General features: G+C 29.4%; 1 protein-coding gene across 4 annotated transcripts; it reads left to right on the forward strand.

The window, feature by feature from the left end:
• The first annotated feature begins 362 nt into the window (after positions 1–362).
• LOC105249539 (copper-transporting ATPase 1) lies at positions 363–23,825 on the forward strand. Of its 4 annotated transcripts, XM_011255082.3 has the most exons (15): positions 363–721; positions 931–991; positions 1,692–1,749; positions 13,214–13,608; positions 14,243–14,508; positions 14,620–14,841; positions 16,275–16,504; positions 16,589–16,778; positions 17,576–17,809; positions 17,876–18,746; positions 19,719–20,305; positions 20,397–20,600; positions 20,674–20,894; positions 21,896–22,060; positions 23,545–23,823. In XM_011255082.3, the coding sequence occupies exons 2-15, from the start codon at positions 937–939 to the stop codon at positions 23,675–23,677; spliced, it is 3,831 nt and encodes a 1,276-aa protein (XP_011253384.1). In that variant the 5' UTR covers positions 363–721; positions 931–936; the 3' UTR covers positions 23,678–23,823. The 4 variants fall into 4 exon arrangements, with proteins under 4 accessions (XP_011253384.1, XP_011253386.1, XP_019882581.1 ...); XM_011255084.3 differs by lacking the exons at positions 363–721; positions 931–991; positions 1,692–1,749 and adding an exon at positions 5,158–5,270 and having other exon boundaries at positions 23,545–23,824; XM_020027022.2 differs by lacking the exons at positions 363–721; positions 931–991; positions 1,692–1,749 and adding an exon at positions 8,158–8,312 and having other exon boundaries at positions 23,545–23,825.
• Positions 23,826–23,916: the final 91 nt, after the last annotated feature.

Consider the following 23,916-nt stretch of genomic DNA (forward strand, 5'->3'; position numbering starts at 1 on the left):
TAGTTAATACGCAATGTATTTTATTATTATTATTATATTTATATTATTTTATTATTATATTATTTTATTACTATATTATTATTATTCTATTATTATATCATTTTATTATTATATTACTTTATTATTATATTTCCATAATAATATTACTTAATTATTATATCTATATTATTTATATTATTATTATATTATTTTATTATTATATCTCTATAATAATATCACTTAATTTAGAATAAGTAATATTATTATAGAAATATAATAATAATGGTATTATAAAATACATCGCGATTAACTACTTCGGTGATATCATACTCAATGCGCATGCGCGAGAAAATCCGGCCCGTCAGTCAGCTGTGCGCTTGTCACGACGCGTCATGTGACTCGCGCGGCGAATTGACAGTTCGTTTTGCACGCGTCGCGACGCGTCTCGCCTTTTCCTTGTTCCGTGTTCGTGTCGTGCCGCGTGATTTCGGAATCGTGGTGCGTCCGACAACGCGCGCTCTCCGCAGATCAATCTCCGACGCGATAATTCGTTACCCCCTCGCCCCCCGCCCCCTCTTCGTCAAGGCATCGCAAGAGAGCGATGCGCGGTGTTGTGACCGTTCGGCTCCGAAAATCATCTGGGAATTCTCGAATTTTTCACAGACATAGGCGACCACTGAGGTTATATCAAGTTCATAACCCCATATGAAGAGTCGCAGGAGGACGACGCGTATGCTGAACGGTATGTGTATGGGTGACTTGCGTGAGTGTGTTTGTTGAATGCACTCTCGGAAGTAGATGTGAAAGACAGTCTCTTTGTGTTTGTTCCGTTTGATGATGCCATCGGACGCGATTAAGCAGGATTCTATGCTTCTATGTCTCAATGTTGAGAACAAAGAGAATCGGTTGACACGATTTGCTTTAATATTTTTAAATTTTGTCTGATTATAGAGGAGAATGAACATGACGAAGATAGAGGAATGTCAGGCGACTGTAAAACACATAGATAGAGGTGAGTGTGAGATAAATGATCTTAGGGATGTTTTGTAGCTATTTTCAGAATATTGAGAATTTAATGAAAATTGTACAGAATGTTCTTACTTATGTTTAGAATCTTCAGTAGAATTTTTAAATTGATTCACTAAAGCGTTTACAAGTTATAAGGATTTTAATTTGCACCGAATTAACATGTGTTCTTATGGGAAACGTATAACCACGTCGATTTAAATGACAAAAACAGATGGAAATAATATTCAAAATTTGTTTAAAATTTGCAAGAGTTTAGATACAGAGGAAATATTTGGTCAAATAATATTATACAAGTAATAACTGGTTAAAAAGATATTAAATATAATTTAATGAAATTAGCCATGTATCTGTCACAAGGCGAAATTCTCTGCCAAAAGTTAATCATTTAGATTAACAAAATTTGGAATATTTCAGTAAAAACGCAATAAATATTAAACAATCTCTGATCAAATTGTAATATTTCACATAATTTCTCATTTCACTAAAAATACACCAAAAAGTGGATATTCAATATGATTTTCAGCTACTTTTTGCTGGAATTATACATACAAAACATCCTTAATTTCTGTAAATTATACGGAAAGAATTTTGAAAGGTTTTTGCACTGCGATAAGAATGAGTACGATCGATGAGATTCGATGTTTAGAGAGCTTGATAATAGTGTATATTTTTATGTGTTGCAGATGGGAGAAACGATAAAGCTAGGGATGATAAAGCTAAAAGCCAATCTATGAGGAAAAAGTGAGTAAAATATATTTTCCAATGAATACAATATTTTGTATGCATTTATATATTTGTCTCGGTTTCAAATGAAGAGAGAACGATTTGAAGAGACAAAAATATATATCTCCCAGAGAGAAAAGATTTTCCAATTGATTTTACATAATTTAGAATGAAAGCTTTAGAATAAACCTTGAGATAAACCTTGAGCGTTGTTAGTAAGTCATGCGTAGAGACTGGCATTGATTTTTATTTTTAATACTTGTATAAGAAATAATGAATATTATAAATATTATCGCATAAAAGATACATCCTTGTAGTTTGGAGATCTCCAAGGAATGTTGCCGCTTAATTTTATCTTATCTGCTATTCGCTCTCACTTTATAAAGCGTTGTCAGCTGTGTTTCATTCATATTATATATACAGGGTGGCCCATTTTAAACAATACGGTCAATTTTCTCGTAAACTAATCGAAATATCGAAAAATTGGTTCAGACATGTGTTGCATGGTTTCGAAGGGGCTATAAGATGGTGCCATTGATTTGATCTTGGATAATCATTTGAAGGTCACATGAAGGTCACCTCAATTTTTTTTAATGGCACTCCCTATTTTTTATTACATATTCTTGTAACTGACCTCAAAAGCTTTCCAAAACACTATAATAAAATATTTTTTCGTTGAGTATTTTTGGAGTTATAAGGCTTGAATAATTTCTTAATTCTACATAAATCATAAAATATCTAGTAAAATATTTATTTTTCGATTATTTTATCTTAATACTTTTATGCACAAAATAATGTGAGAAATCGATTGGTATAAAGAAAACACATGGTTATTTTTAAGAAAAAATATGTAATTTGCAATTAACAATTACATATTTTTTCTTTGTAACAATTATGTGTTTTTTTTATATTTGCATACAAAAAACGAGTCAGTTGATTGCGCGTTCAACTTCATCGAGAGCTTCGCATAATTCTATTCTATTCTAATATTTTGAAGGTATATATTCTAATATTATATTATATTCTAATATCGTTTTAGAACAAAGAAGTCGCGTTGCAACATTGGCTGTTGCATATATTTTCGTGTTTGATAAATTATTCCAAAGTATTTAAAATAGTAAGTATTTTAAATAAACTTTAAGCAAGTCTAAAGTTTATCTTAAATACTTACGCATGCTCTTATTATCAGTTAAAAAATAATTGCTTACTCGATTACGTGCTCGATGTGTCAGTAGTTTTTCGTCGACTCGAAGTGCTCGATATTTCGAGGAGCTCTAATCTTTCCGTGCGTGAAAAAAAATTTCTTAACTCAAACCTCTACCTTGGCTTGTTTTAAGGGGGGAACCTCATGTAAATAGCCTGTTTTTCAGGAATTTTTTTTGAAAAATGTAATGCGTAGATTAATTTGCAATTTAAGGCACAATTTATTTACGTTATAATATTTAAAGAAAATATTTTTTTAAGATTAATCGTTAACAATAAAACGGTGCAATGGCGGCTTGAAAACAGCGTCTTGAAAATGCGCCGTGCAGCATGCAGGTCACAAAAATGATCTGAAACAAAAAATACAAAATGGGTTCTTTAGTTTATGCAAAAACGCTCAGCATGACGGTCCCCTTTTATTAAAATTTGCAAATTTGCAAAAATGGCGAAGTTTTGAAAAAAAAAAGGATTTTCTTTTATAAACAATTGTTAATAACAAAGTTTTAAATAAAAAAATTAAAAATCGGAGCTCGTCATGCTGAGGCCAAATATCTATAGAATTTCTATACCAAATTTCATAAAGATCGAATGATTAGTTTTTGAGCTACGTTGCACGGCGTGCGAAATTTTGCGTTTCGAGAAAAACGCGTTTAAAGTTTGAGTAATAGAAAAATCGTGAAAAAATTCGTAATTCGTTCTAACTTACCGCAGTTTTTTGCTAATCTGCGATTCCAGGGCCATAGAGTAGACCTTCCTCTTCTTCAGACTGACTTCGAACTACATGTTTTGCACACAGAAATATCCACAAAGGAACCGAAAGGCCGATTGTCCGACGACCGCTCGACTATTTGAGTGCTCCGCCCAATTCGACTGTTTACTTTCTTTTGAAAATAAAGTACAAGGAGCTCTCGGATCACTTTCTAACTTTTTTTCTCGTATTTTTGAAGAAATTTCCTATCAATTTAAGCAAAAAAATAAAATGGCTAAAAAATTTCATTTTACATGAGGTTCCCCCCTTAAAAAAAGAAGGTTTAAGCTATATGTAAAAAAATCGTGCACTTTGAAATGTAATGTTTACAGTACAATATAATAATTATCTAAACTTTGGAAAAAATTAAACTTAGAGAATGAAAATTAATATATTTATTATATATTAATTGAATATTAATATATTAATATATTAATATAATTTAAAAAAATATAATATAATTGAAAAATCATATTATTAATTGAAAAATAATATATATTAATATATATTATTTTTCATATATAATAATATATAATATAATATAATATAATAATATATATAATTTTTCATGTATAATAATATATATTAATATATATTATTTTTCATATAATATTAATTCATAAAAAATCATAAAATTTATACGCTAATTATAAACTTAAAATTTTATATAAATGTGATTACAACTTTATTATGATAAATATTATAATAATTTATATGTGTAATCAAAGTAACATGATTTTTGATGGTAAATTTGGAATCAGCACCTCCAAAAACCTGTAAAACTGCCTTCGTATGAAACACATCTTTTGGGAAAGGATTAAAACAAACGCAATTTTTAAAACAAGATAACTCTGAATTTTTGCGACGCGTAAGAAAATTTATTAATATAAATATAAATTTATTAAATATAAATAAAAATATAATTAAATATAAAATATTTATAATTAAAATATAATTAAATATAAAATATTTATAATTAAAATATAATTAAATATAAAATATTTATAATTAAAATGTAATTAAATATAAATTTATTAAATTTATTAAAGAGAAATCTCATAATTTTATGAATAAAAATGCAACGTTAATTTGTTGACATTTGTTTGATCTTTTAACCGTAATCGAATTCTTTTATTATCTAATATTTACATAGGCTAAAGAAACAAGCACGAGAACATGATACTGTTTAATAACATAGATACGAGGACACTCTTGTAGTGTCATTTTGTAACCGGATTACCGATCGAATATCGAAATTGTAGTCTTGTAGATCAATCCGCTTGCAAAAGTAATGTAGAAGTATTAACAGGTGCTTCGTGTATTTTTTAATGTGTTATCGCGTGCATCGAGTCGTTCGATGCAACATGAACGTATGACTGAATTCGTAACAAGTGAGATGTGAGATGCATTATGACAGTTTTGTTATGTTTTAATTATTGTTTTGCTTCGAAACAATTGTAGAAGGAGAGAAAAAAATTCGCTTTAATTAAAACACGCGAGAAATTTGGGGAAATTTTCCGAGTGACGTGATAAAAATGACAGGAAAATTTCATACATGGAAATACAATGCGTTAATCGAGACGCTTGGGTAAGTCACATTACTATCGAAATATTTGAGATTCTTGAAGAATATTTTCCAATACACTCTCGAATGAATCACACTTTTATTACACTAAGGAAAAAATTATCTTGAAATAAGAAAAATTTTAGTTAACTCAAGAAAGCTATTTATTCGGTGGGTACTAATCACGTATTTATACTTGTATTCAAAACGTCTGTTTGCTTAAGTTAAGTATTTATTTACATATGTTTAAAAAAATATAATTTTTAATTAAATATTTTTATATTTTAATTTTACAAAATATTTATTAAATTGCATTCTTTATTCTCAAAAATTTTAAATTTTTTAATTTAAAAAAATAATATATTTAATTTAATAATGGTCATTTTTATTCTGTTAAAACACGAATATGTATCATTGTAATTCTCGTTGTTTCATTGTGTTTCTCGAGATAAATAGCAATTGGGACAATAAATTAAATGCTGCTCTCGATTCGCGCGTTTTAATAGCTATTAAAAGAGATCGCATGCATGAATAGTAACGACGTAATGTTGCCATTGGAAGCTATACATCGGATAGAAAAGTTAAATTAATTATATATAATATTGAAAATTAAGTTTAATTAATTAATTTATATATAATAATAATTAATTAATAATATATAATATGAAAAATTATAATATTAATATTAATAATTTTGAGAATTTTTTAAGGAATAAATTTTATAGCAGGGAATTAATTCTAAATTAATAATTTGTAGATACATTTCTGGGATATTTTTGGATATTTTATTTGGGAAAAAAGCATAATTTAATTTTTTTAATCCTTCTTTGCTGAAGATATTTAATGTATCCTTATTTCAAAACTTCTTAAGCTATTAGATGCAAATATTATCAATAAATTCTTCAAACTATATTTATACAAAATAACATAATATTCATGATGAAAATATTATCATGATTTCTTTTGACAATAACACAATAATTTTAATTAATAACTATCTGTAAATTATATATCCTCAAGATATACATATCTTGTAAAAATATTTTATATCAATGATATTAGATATTTTTACCTCACAATGCTATAGATCTACAATTTGATTTCGAGAACTAATTGTCGAATCAATTCTCAAAATAGTTCATCGTTTGTTGGAAATACTTTATCTACACTGAGAGAAAATTTTTTTAAATCAAATAAATTTGTTTTCTTGAAACTTTTCCTTTAAATGGAAGGAATTGTTTATTTCATTTAAGCAAAAGCATTTAATTTTAATTAAATATGCATGTTATATTAAGTACATTATTTTCATTTATATATTTTTTATATTTAAATACTATTTTCATAAAATATATACTATAATTTATGAAATTAAATATATTATTTTTTTAAATTAAAAAATTTTAAATTTTTGGGAATAAAAAATTCATTTTAATAAATATTTTGTAAAATTAAAATAAAAATATTTAATTAAAAATTATATTTTTTTAAGCATATATATTTTTTTAAACATATGTAAATAAATACTTAACTTAAGCAAACAGACGTTTTGAATACAAGTAAATACGTGATTAGTACCCACCGAATAAATAGCTTTTTTGAGTTAACTAAAATTTTTTGATTTCAAGATAATTTTTTCCTCAGTGTAGTAAGTGTAGTAAGTGTAGTATAGTAGACATAATTTATATATTGCAATAATAACAAAATTACCAATAATCACCTATATTTAGTGCCAGACTCTATGATATATTTCATTTTACTCCGAAATTTAATATCGAAGAATAAACTGCTTTGCATTGGAGCGAGCGAATGTAATGAATTTTTTTTCTCTGTCTTTCCATCACGCATAGTATGAAAGTCCTTGTTCAATTCAGAAGATATCACAATCTGGAGCATGCCTTTCTCTCTCGTTATACTTGCCTCAAGTAGTCGATTCAAGTAGTTGAGCTCACCTGGTTCCCCGGATATTCACTCTCGCCTTAACTTATACTCGTTAAACATGTGCCGTTTTTCATGTCATGCGCTGCCATGATTTGCCATGTGTCACGTATCTCTCAAGAAATTTTGAATATTACATGTTGAATTTTTTAATATAATAATATATCTTATTTATATTTTTAGTAGAAAATATAATATATACGCGCAGTGCTGTTACTCGTGTGTGTGAATTAATATTAAAGTGTTATAAAAAACATTATTTATGATAATTATACACTGAGGAAAAAATTATCTTGAAATAAAAAAATTTTAGTTAACTCAAAAAAGCTATTTATTCGGTGGGTACTAATCACGTATTTACTTGTATTCAAAACGTCTGTTTGCTTAAGTTAAGTATTTATTTACATATGTTTAAAAAAATATATATGCTTAAAAAATATAATTTTTAATTAAATATTTTTATTTTAATTTTACAAAATATTTATTAAAATGCATTTTTTATTCCCAAAAATTTTAAATTTTTTAATTTAAAAAAATAATATATTTAATTTCATAAATTATAGTATATATTTTATGAAAATGGTATTTAAATATAAAAAATATATAAATGAAAATAATGTACTTAATATAACATGCATATTTAATTAAAATTAAATGCTTTTGCTTAAATGAAATAAACAATTCCTTGCATTTAAAGCAAAAGTTTCAAGAAAACAAATTTATTTGATTTAAAAAAATTTTTCCCTCAGTGTAATCGATGATAAAATTTAAAAGTGATCTTTTGTTGGGTCTTTTTAGACTCACGAAAAAATAGAAATAAATTATCTCGCTTGTCTCATGAGATTCTTACTATCTTATCTGTATAGTGATATAAATATATTACTTAAAATTAAAATAATAGAGCTTCGAGAATATTTGGGAGAAGATAATATTACGATTTGATGTTACGTGATGTGACAATTAATCGCGAATTCGTGTTATGAGAATAAAAATATCGTGCGATTAAGCTAAGATGATCAAGTTCAGGGGTCCATTGGTCCATCGGGTGAAGCTGACGTATCACGATTTGATGGATATTTCTGTGGCTAACTATATGAGCTCGAGATTGCGCGAAAATATTAGGCTGCTTGGGTCAGTATTATTATTTGTAAGAGTAAAATATATTTAAAAAATATATTTAAATATATTTAAAAATATATTTAAATTAATTATAAAATATTGTAAAATATATTTAAATTAATTATAAAATATTGTAAAATATATTTAAATTAATTATAAAATATTGTAAAATATATTTAAATTAACTATAAAATATTGTAAAATATATTTAAATTAATTATATTTCTTTTAAAACCGTTTTTCGAAAAGCTAAGTTTCTTGATTTTTTAATTTTATTACATATATTTTCGCAGAAAAATTTTCAAAAAAAAGTATGAATCTTCAAATCATGTATATGTATCATGTATATATTTTGACTTAATGACTAATATCATTAGTTTTTTTTGTACATTTTGCACTATCTATTCTACGCATAATACATGCGTAGGTATGCGTCGAACTTGCTAGATGAAAGTTCATCATGAGCAGAAAGCGTGAAAATCTTTTACTTGAATCGCAGTAACTTTCACATTAAAATTAAGATCGGCAATTCCGTATGATTAGTATATACAAAATCTTTATACACGGTCTGTATATGAGCGATCAATGTTGTTTTGCAATATTTTGCAACGCAAAATAACCCGAGTAGTTTTGCTTTATCTCAGTATATTAATTGTCGACTTTTTTGAAAATGCTTCATTTATTGCATATGCATTCTGTGTTTAAGCTTTCGTCATGATAAGATGCCGTATTGTCGTTCAAGGATTAACAAAGCATGCTTGTACGGAAATACTTTTGCAATATAAATTACAGTTTATAAAAAGACATTCTTTTCCATATTTATGCTAGTAAAGCTAGAATGATATTAAGATATTTATTATTATAAAAATTGTAAAGTATCTTTTTTTTATTGTTTGTTAACAATTATGCGTTTGTTTGTGCATCAAAATATTTGAATAATTACAATATTTTTTTGTGAAATATGTAATGCGTATGATTAATATTATTGAGTAAAAGTATTGTAATTTCTCTCATATGTTAGCATGCACAAATTTTACTATAATATTTTCTCTAATATAGAAAAATAACGATGCAACGTAAAGAAATAACGAACGTCCTTATCTTTCGAATTTACTTTATTATAAAATGATAAATACTTATGAATGAATATTATTATACAATAAATATTATCATATTATATAATTGATAAATGATTGATAATTTATTTATCATTAAAATTACAAATTTGAATGCATGAAAATTTGACATGCTTGATGATAATTATGATGAATTATGATTAATATATGCCATATGAGCAACATCTTATTCTAAATATATTATTATCATGTATATCGAGAAACTTATATGTAAATAATAAAATAATACAATATGTATGTATAAAATAATACAATATGTATGTATATACAGGGTGGGCTATTTTAATCCGTCCATGGGAATATCTCTTCAGATAGGGGCGATAACGGAAAATGCCTCCAACAAAAGTTGTATGGCTTGAAGGGGACCATAAGATGATGTCATTGGTTTGACCTTGAAAAGTCGTTTGAAGATTACGTGAAGATCACCTTCAATTTTTTAAATGGAACCGCCTATTTTTTTATTACACATTCTTGTAGCTCATCTCGACAGCTTTCCAAAACACTATAATAAATTATTTTTCTATCAAGTACTTTTTGAGTTATGAGGCTTGAAATCATTTCTTAATTTTACATAAACCATAAAATCTTATAAAATATTCATTTTTCGATTATCTTACCTTAATACTTTTATGTACAAAATAATGAGAGGAATCAATTGGTGTAAAGAAAACACATAATTGTTTCTAAGAAAAAATATGTAATTTGCAATTAACAGTTCCATATTTTTTCTTAAAAACAACTGTTTTCTTTACACCAATTGATTTCTCTCATTATTTTGTACATAAAAGTATTAAGGTAAGATAATCGAAAAAAGAATATTTTACAAGATGTTTTACGATTTATGTAAAATTAAGAAATGATTTCAAGCCTCATAATTCGGAAAGTACTTAATGAAAACTAACTTAATTATAGTGTTTTGGAAAGCTCTCGAGATAAGCTACACGAATATGTAATAAAAAATAGGGAGTTCCATTTAAGAAATTGACGGTGATCTTCACGTGACTTTCAAATGACTCTCCCATGTCAAATCATTGTCACTATCTGATGACTCCCTTCAAGCCATACAACTTTTGTCTGAAACATTTCTTTCTAAAGTGCATAGTTTATGAAATATTCGACCGGTCCGGGACTTTTGGGACACCCTGTATATATATATATATATATATATATATATATATATATATATATATATATGTATGTATATATATATATATATATATATATATATACATATATATATATATATATATATATATATATATATATATACATACATAGTATTCACACGAACTTATATATTAGATGAATATTTTTTGCAATAAACATGAGCATTTTGCAAGATTGCCCAAGGAGCCTCGCTATACTTCAATGTAGCATAATCGCGTACCAGCTCGATTGTTCGACTCCTTTTATATTCTCGGCAAAAGAAGTGCCGTGAGCAAAAAGAGAGCACCGTGAGCAACTAGCGAATCGTGGGATAGCGATTATCAGAGGAGTTATCAGTCGTTCGGAGATATTATCGAGAGTATGATGTGTATATTTTGGTGTCGTGTTTTCCCCACTGTCGTCGTAAAGCACCTTCAGAAACTAGATTCTCGTCCAATCGTGGAAATCAACGAGGGATTTTTTTCGCATCATAAAAATCATCAAAGATAACAATCGCGCAATATACGTAATTTTGATAAATAAATGGACAGTAGTTTGACGTTATACTTACAGCCTCTCTCTCTCTTCGTGATAAATGACGATTCACGAGCAATCCGGTGCCTAATGGTGATTTAAATAGAAATCACGACTCGATATCGCGATTCTCTTATCGCAACGCGTCGATTAAAATATCCTCTGAGTATCTCGACGTCACGAAAACTCGTGCTTTTTCATGCAATTATTAGTCAAAATATCCCTTAATATAATATTGCGATAATATTGCATGAATAGAAATTTGTCGAAATAATTATTCTCCAAGATATAATCTTCCTAGATAATAATTTTCCAGAAATTTATCGAAACCTCGAATTTTGATATCTTGAATTCTCCTCAGAATTAATTGCGATTTATTACCGATCGTATTACTATTATTTATAATTGTCGATTATAATTGACATAATAAAACTTGTATTGTTTTTAAAAATACAAGTCTGTTCTTCACAAAAATATTTTCGCTTATCTATATTGTGCTTTGTTGATAAGAAATGATAGATAATTGACAAAGGTCGGAATTGAGATAAAGAACCACGTAACGCGGTTTTCAATATCTTTCGAGAAATTTTAATTTTTTGAATGATGAAAGAAGAGGATAAACTGCTCCTTCTTCATAAAAATTATGGCTCTATCGATTTCATCTGGTAAGGCTTCATGAAGGACTGCAATGTTATATACTTTTAGGAGGACTTGATGTCCATATTTTCAGATTTTTTATTTATAAAACTTCAGACATTAAACAGAAATATCTGTGATTTTTTTAAATTCTGTCTTATCCAGATTCAATCTCGAAAAAAGAATAGAAAATCGGACAGATCTATGATTTTGATTAATGCTTTTGAAAATAACTTTTAGTTGCATTTTCTTTGACATTAACATAAGATAATGATACACGATTCAAGTTTTGGAAAGTATAATTAAATCAAAGACGAAAGATATTAATCTTTTTATTTTATTCAGAAAAGAAATGAATAAATTACATCTCAAAACATTTTTTTGGCTTTATTTTAACTTCAAATGGATAACTTATAATACTTTGGCTATATTTTAATTTCAAATAGATAATATATATAATATTTTATAAATATGTATAATATATATAAATATATATAATATATAAATATATATAATATATAATATTTTAATTATTAGTTTTTCAGTTATTAGTTTTTCTGTCCTTTGCATATATGTTATACATATGACAGATATGATGTTGTGTGTAACATATATGATGTTATTTAATGAACTTCGCAGGAATGATGCATAATTAATGGCACATTATTAATTTATCAAATCTCTGAATGTGTAATATTTTTATCTACTTTCTTTTTATTCGAGAAATAATGAATATGATACTACTCTAGCAGCTTATTGCGTTAAATGTGTATTGCATGAATTTATGAAAGAGATTATTGTTGTAAACAAAGCGTTATTCGCTTTTAAATACTATGAAAATCATCGTAATAATTTATTTTGCGATAATAAAATCTTGCAAATAGATATTGTAGTTGTTCTATTGTCATCTTATTGGATGTGAGATCTAATTATATTGCGAAAAAATATTTAAATATATAAAATATCACTGCTTTGATGGGTATAGTTTATCAACACGAAGTCGATAAACTTTAAACTCTCTCTGCCTCTTTATTCAGTCTCTAAATTTAAGATAAGTTATGATCTGTATCTTTTTACAACGCCACATGATTAATTTATTACAGCAGTAAAATGTTATTCTTAGGAGAAATTATGTTTAAAAATATTTCTGTGTAAAAATAGATGAAATTTAGTTATTATTATATTAATTGGCATTTTTATCATTTTCATTTATCATATTATTATTATTATTATTATTTATTTTATCATTTTCATTTATCATATTATTATTATTATTATTATTATTATTATTATTTATTTTATCATTTTCATTTATCATATTATTATTATTTTTATTATTATTATTTCATTTATCGCATCGAATTTTAGTTACGAGATACATTGCATCATGAAAGTGATGTTAAGATCGAGCACATTTTCTGTTCGAACAAATGCCTGAATTATCTGTAAACATTTTTGAAGGGATAGCGATGATGAGATCGACTACGGGAATCTGATGGCACGGGAGGATCCCGCGGAAGAGACTGGTGTGGTTAAAATCGGTATCCAGGGCATGACATGCCAGAGTTGCGTGAGGAACATCGAGGGGATGATCGGCAAACGATCGGGCGTCATCAGTATCAGGGTTGTCCTGGAGGAGATGGCCGGCTACATCGAGTACAGGATGCGCGAGACGACGCCACGAGAATTGGCGGACGCGATCGAGGACATGGGATTTACCGCGAGTCTACCAATGTCCGACGACGTCACGATGAACGAAACCACGAATGCCCTCGTCTCCTTAGTACCTGCCACCAAGTCTTGCATTATACATGTGGACGGAATGACTTGCTCGTCGTGCGTTAAGAACATCACCGGTGAGTCAGTGAACAGAATAGAGAAATAAATCCGTGAATATGCGTGAGATCTTTCAGAGTTCATCAATGACCGAAGAGCGTATCTAAAACTTTATTTTTATTTCTTGCATAATTTATTTTTATTTATTACTTTATTTTTATTTGTTACTTTATTTTTATTTATTACTTTATTTTTATTTATTACTTGTTTTTATTTATTACTTATTTTTATTTATTACTTATTTTTATTTTATAATTATGGGATTATTATATAATTATGGGATTTCCTTGTTCTTGTTTGGAAAAAGATGTAGATTTGGAAGAATGTATCTAAAACTTTATTTTTATTTGTTGCATAATTTATTTTTATTTATTTTTTTATTTTTATTTATTACTTATTTTTATTTATTATTTTATTATGGGATTTCCTTGTTCTTGTTTGGAAAGAGATGTAGATTTGGAAGAATGTATCTAAAACTTTATTTTTATTTGTTGCATAATTTATTTTTATTTATTACTTTATTTTTATTTATTACTTATTTTTATTTATTACTTATTTTTATCTACTACTTTATTTTTATTTATTATATAATTTTGGGAATTATGGGACTATAATTTATGACTAAAATTTATGACTAATTTATATATTCCGTAGGTGTTCTCTCCGAAAAGCCCGATATAAGGGACGTCAATGTTAGTCTAGAGGATAAAGAAGCCAAGGTCTCTTACAGCAGCGATGTAACGGCCGATCAAGTAGCAGCATACATAGAAGACATGGGCTTTACCGCATACGTGAAGGAGATAGACGGCAAAGTTGTGAAATCTCTTGTTGTAAATAATAACAAAAAAACGGAATTGATACAAGTTAACGGTGGTGGTGACGTCAAGGGACAATTGTCAAAGTGTTTCTTACATATAACGGTACGTTATACTTTACTCTTCGACTTTAAATTAATTTATTCAAACTCCCCATACAACAATATAGCGTTTCGTGTTAGTTATACGGATGATGGATTCGTTTGTCGATTAAAGGGTATGACTTGCGCTTCCTGCGTCGCCGCGATAGAAAAGCACTGTAAAAAGTTATATGGTGTAAACAGCATATTGGTAGCGTTAATGGCCGCCAAAGCAGAAATCATGTACAATCCGGATAAAATAAGAGCGGTGGATATTGCTTCCAGTATATCGGAATTGGGCTTTCCTACGACTCTAATCGAAGAATCTGGGACTGGAGAAGGCGAGATTGAATTGAAAGTAAGATAATTGACTTATAATTTTAGATTGGTATTAATAGATTTATATATATGTATATACAGTGTAGGTCATTTTAATCTACGCACTGAAATATCTCAAAATCCATAAGTTTAAGACAAAAACGTTTCAAACAAAAGTTATATTGCTTGAAGGGGGACATAAGATGGTTAGATTGACTTTGGAGAGTCATCTGAAGGTCACGTGAAGGTCACCTCCAACTTTTTAAATGGAACATCCTACATACTTTTGCATATTCTTGTAGCTTGCCTCCAAGAGCTTTCCATAACATTATAATAAAGTATTTCTTCATTGAATACTTTCCTAATTATGAAGCTTGAAATAATTTTTCAATTTTACATAAACTATAAAATATCTAATAAAAGATTCATTTTTTTATTATCTTACCTTAATACTTTTATGTAAAAAATAATGAGAGGAATCAATTGGTGTAAAGAAAACACACAGTTGTTTTTAAGAAAAAATATGTAATTGTTAATTGCAAATTACATATTTTTTTCTTCGAAACAATTATGTTTTCTTGACACCAAGTGATTCCTCTCATTATTTTATACATAAAAGTATTAAGGTAAGATAATCGAAAAATGAATATTTTTCTAGATATTTTATGGTTTATGTAAAATTAAGAAATAATTTTAAGTCTCATAACTCGGAAAGTACTCAATGAAAAAATACTTTATTATAGCGTTTTGGAAAGCTCTTGAGGCAAGCTACAAGAATGTATAAAAGTATATAGGGTGTCCCGTTTAAAAAGTTGGAGGTGATCTTCACGTAATCTTCAGATGACTCTCCAAGGTTAAACTAATGGCACTGTTACGGCTCTGATGTCCGTGTTCATCGGGACGGCGCCGATTAACGAGAAGAAGCGCGTTGTCAAGAGGTTGTTGACAGCAGCGTCTGTCATTTGAGTTCGGTTTCAGCTGTCAAGCTGCGCGGACGCGTTTCTGTATCGTGCTGAGCCGAATTGCTAATATTGTGCATTACGTTCTGTGTTACCGTTTGTAGTGTTCTGTGTTGTGGTGTTGTGTATTAAAGTTTCTAGTTCCTTTTAAAAGTGTCTATTCATTTCGCGCGACTCGCGAGCGGCCGATTTCTTCACGCGCGTCTTCGATATTAATCGAAGTCCTCGCCGCGGGCGTAACAGCACCATCTTATGTCTCCCTTCAAGCCATACAACTTTTGTCTGAAACATTTTTGTCTTAAACTTATGGATTTTGAGATATTTCAGTGCGTAGATTAAAATGGCCTACTCTGTATATCGAAAATTGTGTTAGATTGTCGATTAGATGATTAAAAATCGCAATATATTATCTTTATATACATAGTTTATATTTTGGAAATGTTCCGCTTGCGTTATTATTTTTAAATGTATTTCTATTAGTATAAAAAAAAAGATCTGTTCAAATTAATTTCAGATCTTGGGTATGACATGCGCATCATGCGTAAACAAAATAGAATCGACCGTGAAGAGATTACCCGGTATACGATCGGCAGTGGTCGCTCTCGCGACGCAACGGGGAAAGTTCAAGTACGACGCGGAAAAGATCGGCGTCAGGGATATTGTTGAAAGTATTAATAAATTAGGCTTCACTGCCAATTTGTTCAGCAACCGAGATAAAGAGAATAGAGATTACTTGGACCAGAAGTAAGGATAATTTTCTCACGATATGCGTAAGTATCTTCCTTGCAGAATAGGAATTTTTTGGAATTATTATTTTTCGTGTTCCAGAGAAGAGATAAGTAAATGGCGAACGGCCTTCTTGATATCATTGATCTTCGGAGTTCCGTGCATGATAGCAATGACGTATTTCATGGTAAGCATGTCCATCGGCAACACAACGCACGAGGAAATGTGTTGCATAGTACCTGGTCTCTCCTGGGAAAATTTTATACTTTTCGTGTTCTCCACACCGGTGCAGGTACGCGCAAGATAGACTGTTTATCTCCTGCTTATTCCGCTATATAATGCATGCAGTGTTTGCTGTAGATAATTTCAAAATTATCTAGATAAAGATAAAAATCCGTAAATTTATCTTAGATGAGATAAAGATGGTTTTGCTTTTATTTAATCTAGATGAAAGATGAGATAATTATTGCGATAATCTAGATAATTATCTAGATATTTTTATTTATTTTAGAAGATATTTGTAAAAATATCTTCTAAAAAATATCTTCTAAAATCTATAAATATTTGTAAAAAATGTGACGCAGATTATAAATGGGATATTAAAATCATAAACACATATTCTCTCTTTTTTCCTAAAAAAAATTTAAATAATAGCAAAAAGGTATATAAATGATATGATAAATATTTATTTATTAATTTATATTTATAATATATTATAATTTATTATTATAATTTATTAATTTATATTTATAATATATTTATAATATATTAATAATATAATATATTTATAATATATTAATAATAATAATATAAAAAATATATTTTAGATAGATTTTTAGAAGCATGCCTGGAAAACTTTTTTGCATAATGAAAACGTCATCTTAGACAATTTTTAGATAAGATGACATATATTTTTCATCTAAGATAAAGATAAAAATACTTTGTATTTCTTCATCTAGTTAAAGATAAAGATAAGCCATTTCTTTATTTAGATGATTACCTAGAAATCTAGATAATTTTATCTAGATACCAGCAAACACTGGATGCATGACTGCAGATTTATTTCTTATATTTTCTTTCTTTGCGCAGTTCTTTGGCGGCTGGCATTTTTACGTGCAAGCCTACAAAGCTATAAAACACCGCACAACCAATATGGATGTCTTGATCTCAATGACCACCACGATCTCCTACTTTTATTCTGTCGCCGTCCTAACTGCCGCTATGATAATGCAAGAAAATGTCAGTCCACAGACGTTCTTTGATACTCCGCCGATGCTGCTAGTCTTCATCAGTCTAGGAAGATGGCTTGAGCATGTGGCGAAGGTACCTTTTCAACGAATCACTTCTGCGAAAAGATATACACGACATTAAGAATGCTTTGTTTTTTAGGGGAAAACATCCGAAGCTCTTTCAAAATTATTATCCTTGAAAGCCACGGATGCTGTATTAGTTACGCTTGGTCCGAATAATGAAATACTATCTGAGCGTTTGATAAGCATCGATCTAGTGCAACGCAACGACGTGTTGAAGGTGGTTCAGGGTGCCAAAGTGCCTGTTGACGGCCGCGTACTGTCTGGTCAGTCGACCTGTGACGAGAGTTTAATTACGGGGGAGAGTATGCCAGTGCCAAAGAATAAGGGTTCAGTAGTGATCGGCGGGTCGATCAATCAAAACGGACCGCTATTGATCACCGCTACGCATACAGGCGAACACACGACATTGGCGCAAATCGTTCGCTTGGTAGAGGAGGCGCAGACAAACAAAGCGCCAATCCAACAGCTGGCCGACAAGATAGCCGGTTATTTTATACCTGTGGTTATATTAGTCTCCGTAGTGACACTGATAATCTGGATCATCATCGGTTACATGAATGTCGAGCAACTGCCCATGTTGCACAACGATCAAATGAATAAGACTGGCAGGAATCGTACAGAAATCATACTTCAATACGCTTTTCGAAGCGCCCTGGCAGTGCTCGCAATTGCCTGTCCTTGCGCACTTGGCTTAGCCACGCCAACCGCGGTTATGGTTGGTACTGGAGTAGGCGCGATGAACGGTATTTTGATCAAGGGTGCCGAACCGTTGGAAAATGCGCACAAAGTTAAATGTGTTGTCTTCGACAAGACAGGAACGTTGACGCACGGTGTGCCGACTGTCACCAGGATCGGTTTGTTCGTGAATGAGAAGATCTGCTCGTTGGCAAAGTTTTTACTGATCATCGGCACGGCAGAAATAAATAGCGAACATCCTATTGCGTCAGGTAAATATTATTATCATATTTTATCGTATACAGGGTAGACCATTTTAATCAATACACGCGAATATCTCAGAAACACTGCATTAAATCGAAAAATGTTTTAGACAAAAGTTGTATGGCTTGAAGGGAGACATAAGATGGTGCCATTAATTTGACCTCGAAGAATCATCTGAAGGTCATGTGAAGGTCATCTCCAACTTTTTAAACGGGACACCCTATATACTTTTGCATATTCTTGTAGCTTGCCTCAAGAGCTTTCCAAAACACTATAATAAAGTATTTTTTCATTGAGTACTTTTCGAGTTATGAGATTTAAAATAATATCTTAATTTTACATAAATCGTAAAATATCTTGTAAAATATTCATTTTTAGATTATCTTACCTTAATACATTTATGCACAAAATAATGAGAGGAATCGATTGGTGTAAAGAAAACACATAGTTGTTTCAAAGAAAAAAATATGAAATTTGCAATTAATAATTACATATTTTTTCTCAAAAATAACTATGTTTTGTCTTTACATTAATCGATTTCTCACATTATTTTGTGCATAAATGTATTAAGGTAAGATAATCGAAAAATGAATATTTTACTAGATATTTTATGATTTATGTAAAATTAAGATAATTAAGAAGCCTTATAACTCGAAAAGTACTCAATGAAAAAATACTTTATTATAATGTTTTGGAAAGCTATTGAGGCAAGCTACAAGAATATGCAAAAGTATATAGGGTGTTCCATTTAAAAAGTTGGAAGTGACCTTCACGTGACTTTCAGGCGACTCTTCGAAGTCAAATTAATGGCACCATCTTATGTCCCCCTTCAACTTTTGTCTGAAACATTTTTCGATTTAATGCAGTGTTTCTGAGATATTCGCGTGTATTGATTAAAATGGTTTATTATATTTTCTATGTAATTATATTGAATCACATGTAATTATATTGATAATAATTGTTATTTTTTCTTTTTTAAGCAATCGTACGCTATGTAAAAGATACGATCGGATCAGATGCTACTGGGCAGTGCACGAATTTTCAAGCGGTTGCTGGCTGTGGTCTCAAGTGTAAGGTGTCCCACCTGAATGTCGCTCTGTCCGATGCACTAAAGTCCGAGAAGATCATCAATTATGTGAATCAGACGACCAATACGCCGGCCGGGATATATAATCTCAATAACGTGCCTGTCGACAATATACCGATTGTCGAATCGACGCGGGAGAGACAAAATTTAGATCTGCAATTACTGTTAAATCCTGACTCGCAAGGCGATCGGAACATCGCCGATGACATGTATGAAGTCTGTATCGGTAATCGGGAATGGATGCGCCGGAATGCAATCAATATTCCGCAAGAGATCGATGCGAGGATGATTAACGAAGAGGATCTTGGACATACTGCCGTCTTAGTTGCTGTAAATAATGTTCTGATCGCCATGATCAGCGTCGCCGACACTGTGAAGCCCGAGGCGCATCTCGCGGTCTATACCTTAAAGAAAATGGGATTGCAAGTGATTCTTTTGACAGGTGATAATAGGAAAACCGCGGCTTCTATCGCTAGACAGGTACTAAGGAAATTCTGTTGCGTACAAAAGACTTCATTTTCGTGGCTAAATCCATGTTTATCGGCTTCTTCTGCTTTTCGGAAATATACAGGTTGGCATCAGCAAAGTTTTCGCCGAAGTCTTACCATCTCACAAGGTGGCTAAAATTCAACGACTACAAGATCAAGGTTTAAGAGTCGCCATGGTAGGAGACGGTGTCAATGACAGTCCGGCTCTAGCTCAATCGGATGTCGGTATCGCTATCGCATCGGGTACCGATGTTGCTGTAGAGGCTGCCGACGTAGTCCTGATGCGCGTAATTATACAACAAGCAGAAATAATGCGTTTTAATCGTTGTACAAAAGAAATAATGTCGCATTATATTGCAGAACGATCTTCTGGATGTAATCGCGTGCTTGGATTTATCACGGAGAACGGTCTACAGAATAAGATTAAATTTCTTATTCGCAAGTATCTACAATCTCTTAGGGATTCCCATAGCCGCTGGAATATTTAGTCCCATCGGTCTCTTCCTCCAACCGTGGATGTCTTCCGCCGCCATGGCTTTAAGTTCAGTTTCTGTAGTGGGAAGTTCTTTACTATTGAAACTGTAAGTAGATATACAGGGTCGACCAAAAATCTGGATACAGTCGAATATCTCGTATAGAATGCATTTTAGGACAAAATGCTTTAGACAAAAGTTGTAAGGATTAAAAAGATGTATTTAACTGTGATATCCATTTGACATTGAGTGGCGTCGCCAAGGTCAGGGCAAGATCAACTTGAATTTTTTAAATGGAACTCCCTATTTTTCATTGCATAGTCTTGTAACTTACCTCGAGAGCTTTCCAAAACACTATAATAAAGTATTTCTTCATTGAATACTTTTCGAGTTATGAGGCTTGAAATAATTTCTTAATTTTACATAAACCATAAAATATCTAGTAAAATATTCATTTTTCGATTATCTTACCTTAATACTTTTATGTACAAAATAATGAAAGGAATCAATTGGTGTAAAGAAAATACATAATTGTTTCGAAGAAAAAATATGTAATTTGCAATTAACAATTCCATATTTTTTCTTAAAAACAACTGTATGTTTTCTTTAGACCAATTGATTCCTCTCATTATTTTGTACATAAAAGTATTAAGGTAAGATAATCGAAAAATGAATATTTTACTAGATATTTTATGGTTTATGTAAAATTAAGAAATGATTTCAAGCCTTATAATTCAAAAAGTACTTGAGAGAAAAATAATTTATTATAGTGTTTTGGAAAGCTCTCAAGATAAGCTACAAGACTATGTAATGAAAAATAGGGAGTTCCATTTAAAAAATTCAAGTTAACCTTGCCCTGACCTTGGCGATGCCATTCAATGTCAAATGGATATTATAGTTAAATACATCTTTTTAATCCTTACAACTTTTGTCTAAAGCATTTTGTTCTAAAATGCATTCTATACGAGATATTCGACTGTATCTAGACTTTTGGTCCATCCTGTATTGGCGAATCTTTGACTGTCGATTTGAAATAAAATTCTTTAATGACATTGTCTATTTTATAATCGATTCAAATATATTTCAATGCATACCGATTCTTTGTACAGTTATCGGAAACCTACTAAAGCCACCTTGGAAACTGCAGAGTACCTAGCAGCTGTACAGGCCCACTCCACAGCGCGAATGATTGATTTAGACACAATATCACTTCATCGGGGATTGGACGATTCAGTCGCACCGGTTATGAACAGATCAACGTCCACATTGTCCAGGTATGCGCAAACGAATGTGTTACTCTCAGGCGTTTCGCAAGACTATAATAACTCTATCGCTTAACGCATATATGTACAGCTAATTGCAAATTGATTTTAACAAATAAAAAGTACATTATTTATTTATACTAATCTTGTACAGCGCCAGAATTATTTTTGATAATATAACACGCTCTTCCTTATTGTTCACTCACACATAGATATTAATACAAATAACATCACTGGAGAATTAAATCAAATGTAACTAACCAATAATTACATGCTTGAAATATCATTTATAATTTGATTTAATTACGTTCATTTGGTAAGCGATTCTTTTTATATTTTATCTATTTTTAAACATGTTGATAATTGTTTTTGAAAGGTTTTATGTATATATTTCATACATAATCTCCTTTTTATTAATATCATTTTCAATTATGATGTACAAGCAATGTAAATATTTTTTTTTAAGAAACAAATATATTGAAATAAATTCTTTCTTTTTTCGCATGTTGTCACTCGCATTCGATAATAAAGATTTAAAGGTATTATTCTCAATGGATTAATAAATATAAATAGTATTATATATTATATAAATAAATATATATAAATAATGTGTAATCGTTTATTAAATTATTGCTTAGTTGAAAAGAATATTTCTGTTAGCGTTGTAATAAAAGTAACTTATTAGTCATCGTAATAATGATTTGTCAGATATTTTTTTCCGAAAAAATTTTGCTTATCTTCCGGTAATATTAATTTATGACAACAAAATATAAGACTGAAATTAAAAATTCATATTATTCAAGAAAATATATATATATATATATATATATATATATATATATATATACACATACATACATATGTATATATTATATACATACATACATATGTATATATTATATACATACATATATGTATATATTTTTATTACATAGCATTTTGTAAATAATGAATAAATAATAAAATGTATAGATTGTCGAATGCAATATATTTGCTAAACTGTTGTACTATAATGTATTATAAATATGCAATTTTATTGTACAATTATTTTATGAATAAATACTCATGTGTATTTCCAGATAGATATAATATTGCTTCATTAATCCTAATTATTTTAGCGTTGATATGTATGTAATAAGTTGCCTTTTGCTTGTGCTTATTAGAATATAATTATATTTCACATGCGAAATATTTTACTTTTATGTATTTTAGATTTAATCTCGTTATTTTTTCACTGGGAAGGATAATTTATAAGTGATTCATTGAAATGTGAAACATTTTTTATAAAAAATATCATACTAACATATTAACTTACAATCACTTGGAAGGCAATAAATAACATTTCTGTAACAAAAAAAGACCTATAAATTACTAATTTATTGTAAAATACTTCTGTGAAGCACTATTAATGCACTAATAACGGAAGCAATTAACTAACATAAAGGTTGTCCATAAAATTATTAAACTTTGTCTTGCATCGTGAAATTTGTTTACAGAATATTTGGAAAGTCAAAATCCGATCCCGAAGGCCATCTTCTTGGTGAAGAAGTTGACGAGATTGATTTGGCTATGAATTTTTCACATTATCGTAAAAATGCGAAAAACTCTATAGATATGACTCCTGTATGAATCTTGCAGGGCTACATATATGACAAACATGTTTCTTCCAGCGACTTATATTTCATAGTAAATTAATAAGAAATTATCTATATTTTTAATATCTTTTACAATTAACTGTAAGAAGTTAACTATAGTCAACTAATAATTCTATTATTTATATTTATAATATAAATAATTTTTATCTACCGTATATTAGACATAAAAGTTATCAAAAATGATACTATTAACTGGTACAAGACTTTGTTGCT

The sequence above is a fragment of the Camponotus floridanus genome, unplaced genomic scaffold (genome assembly GCF_003227725.1).
Source record: "Camponotus floridanus strain SB8 unplaced genomic scaffold, Cflo_v7.5 scaffold35, whole genome shotgun sequence".
NCBI classification, from domain to species: domain Eukaryota; kingdom Metazoa; phylum Arthropoda; class Insecta; order Hymenoptera; family Formicidae; genus Camponotus; species Camponotus floridanus.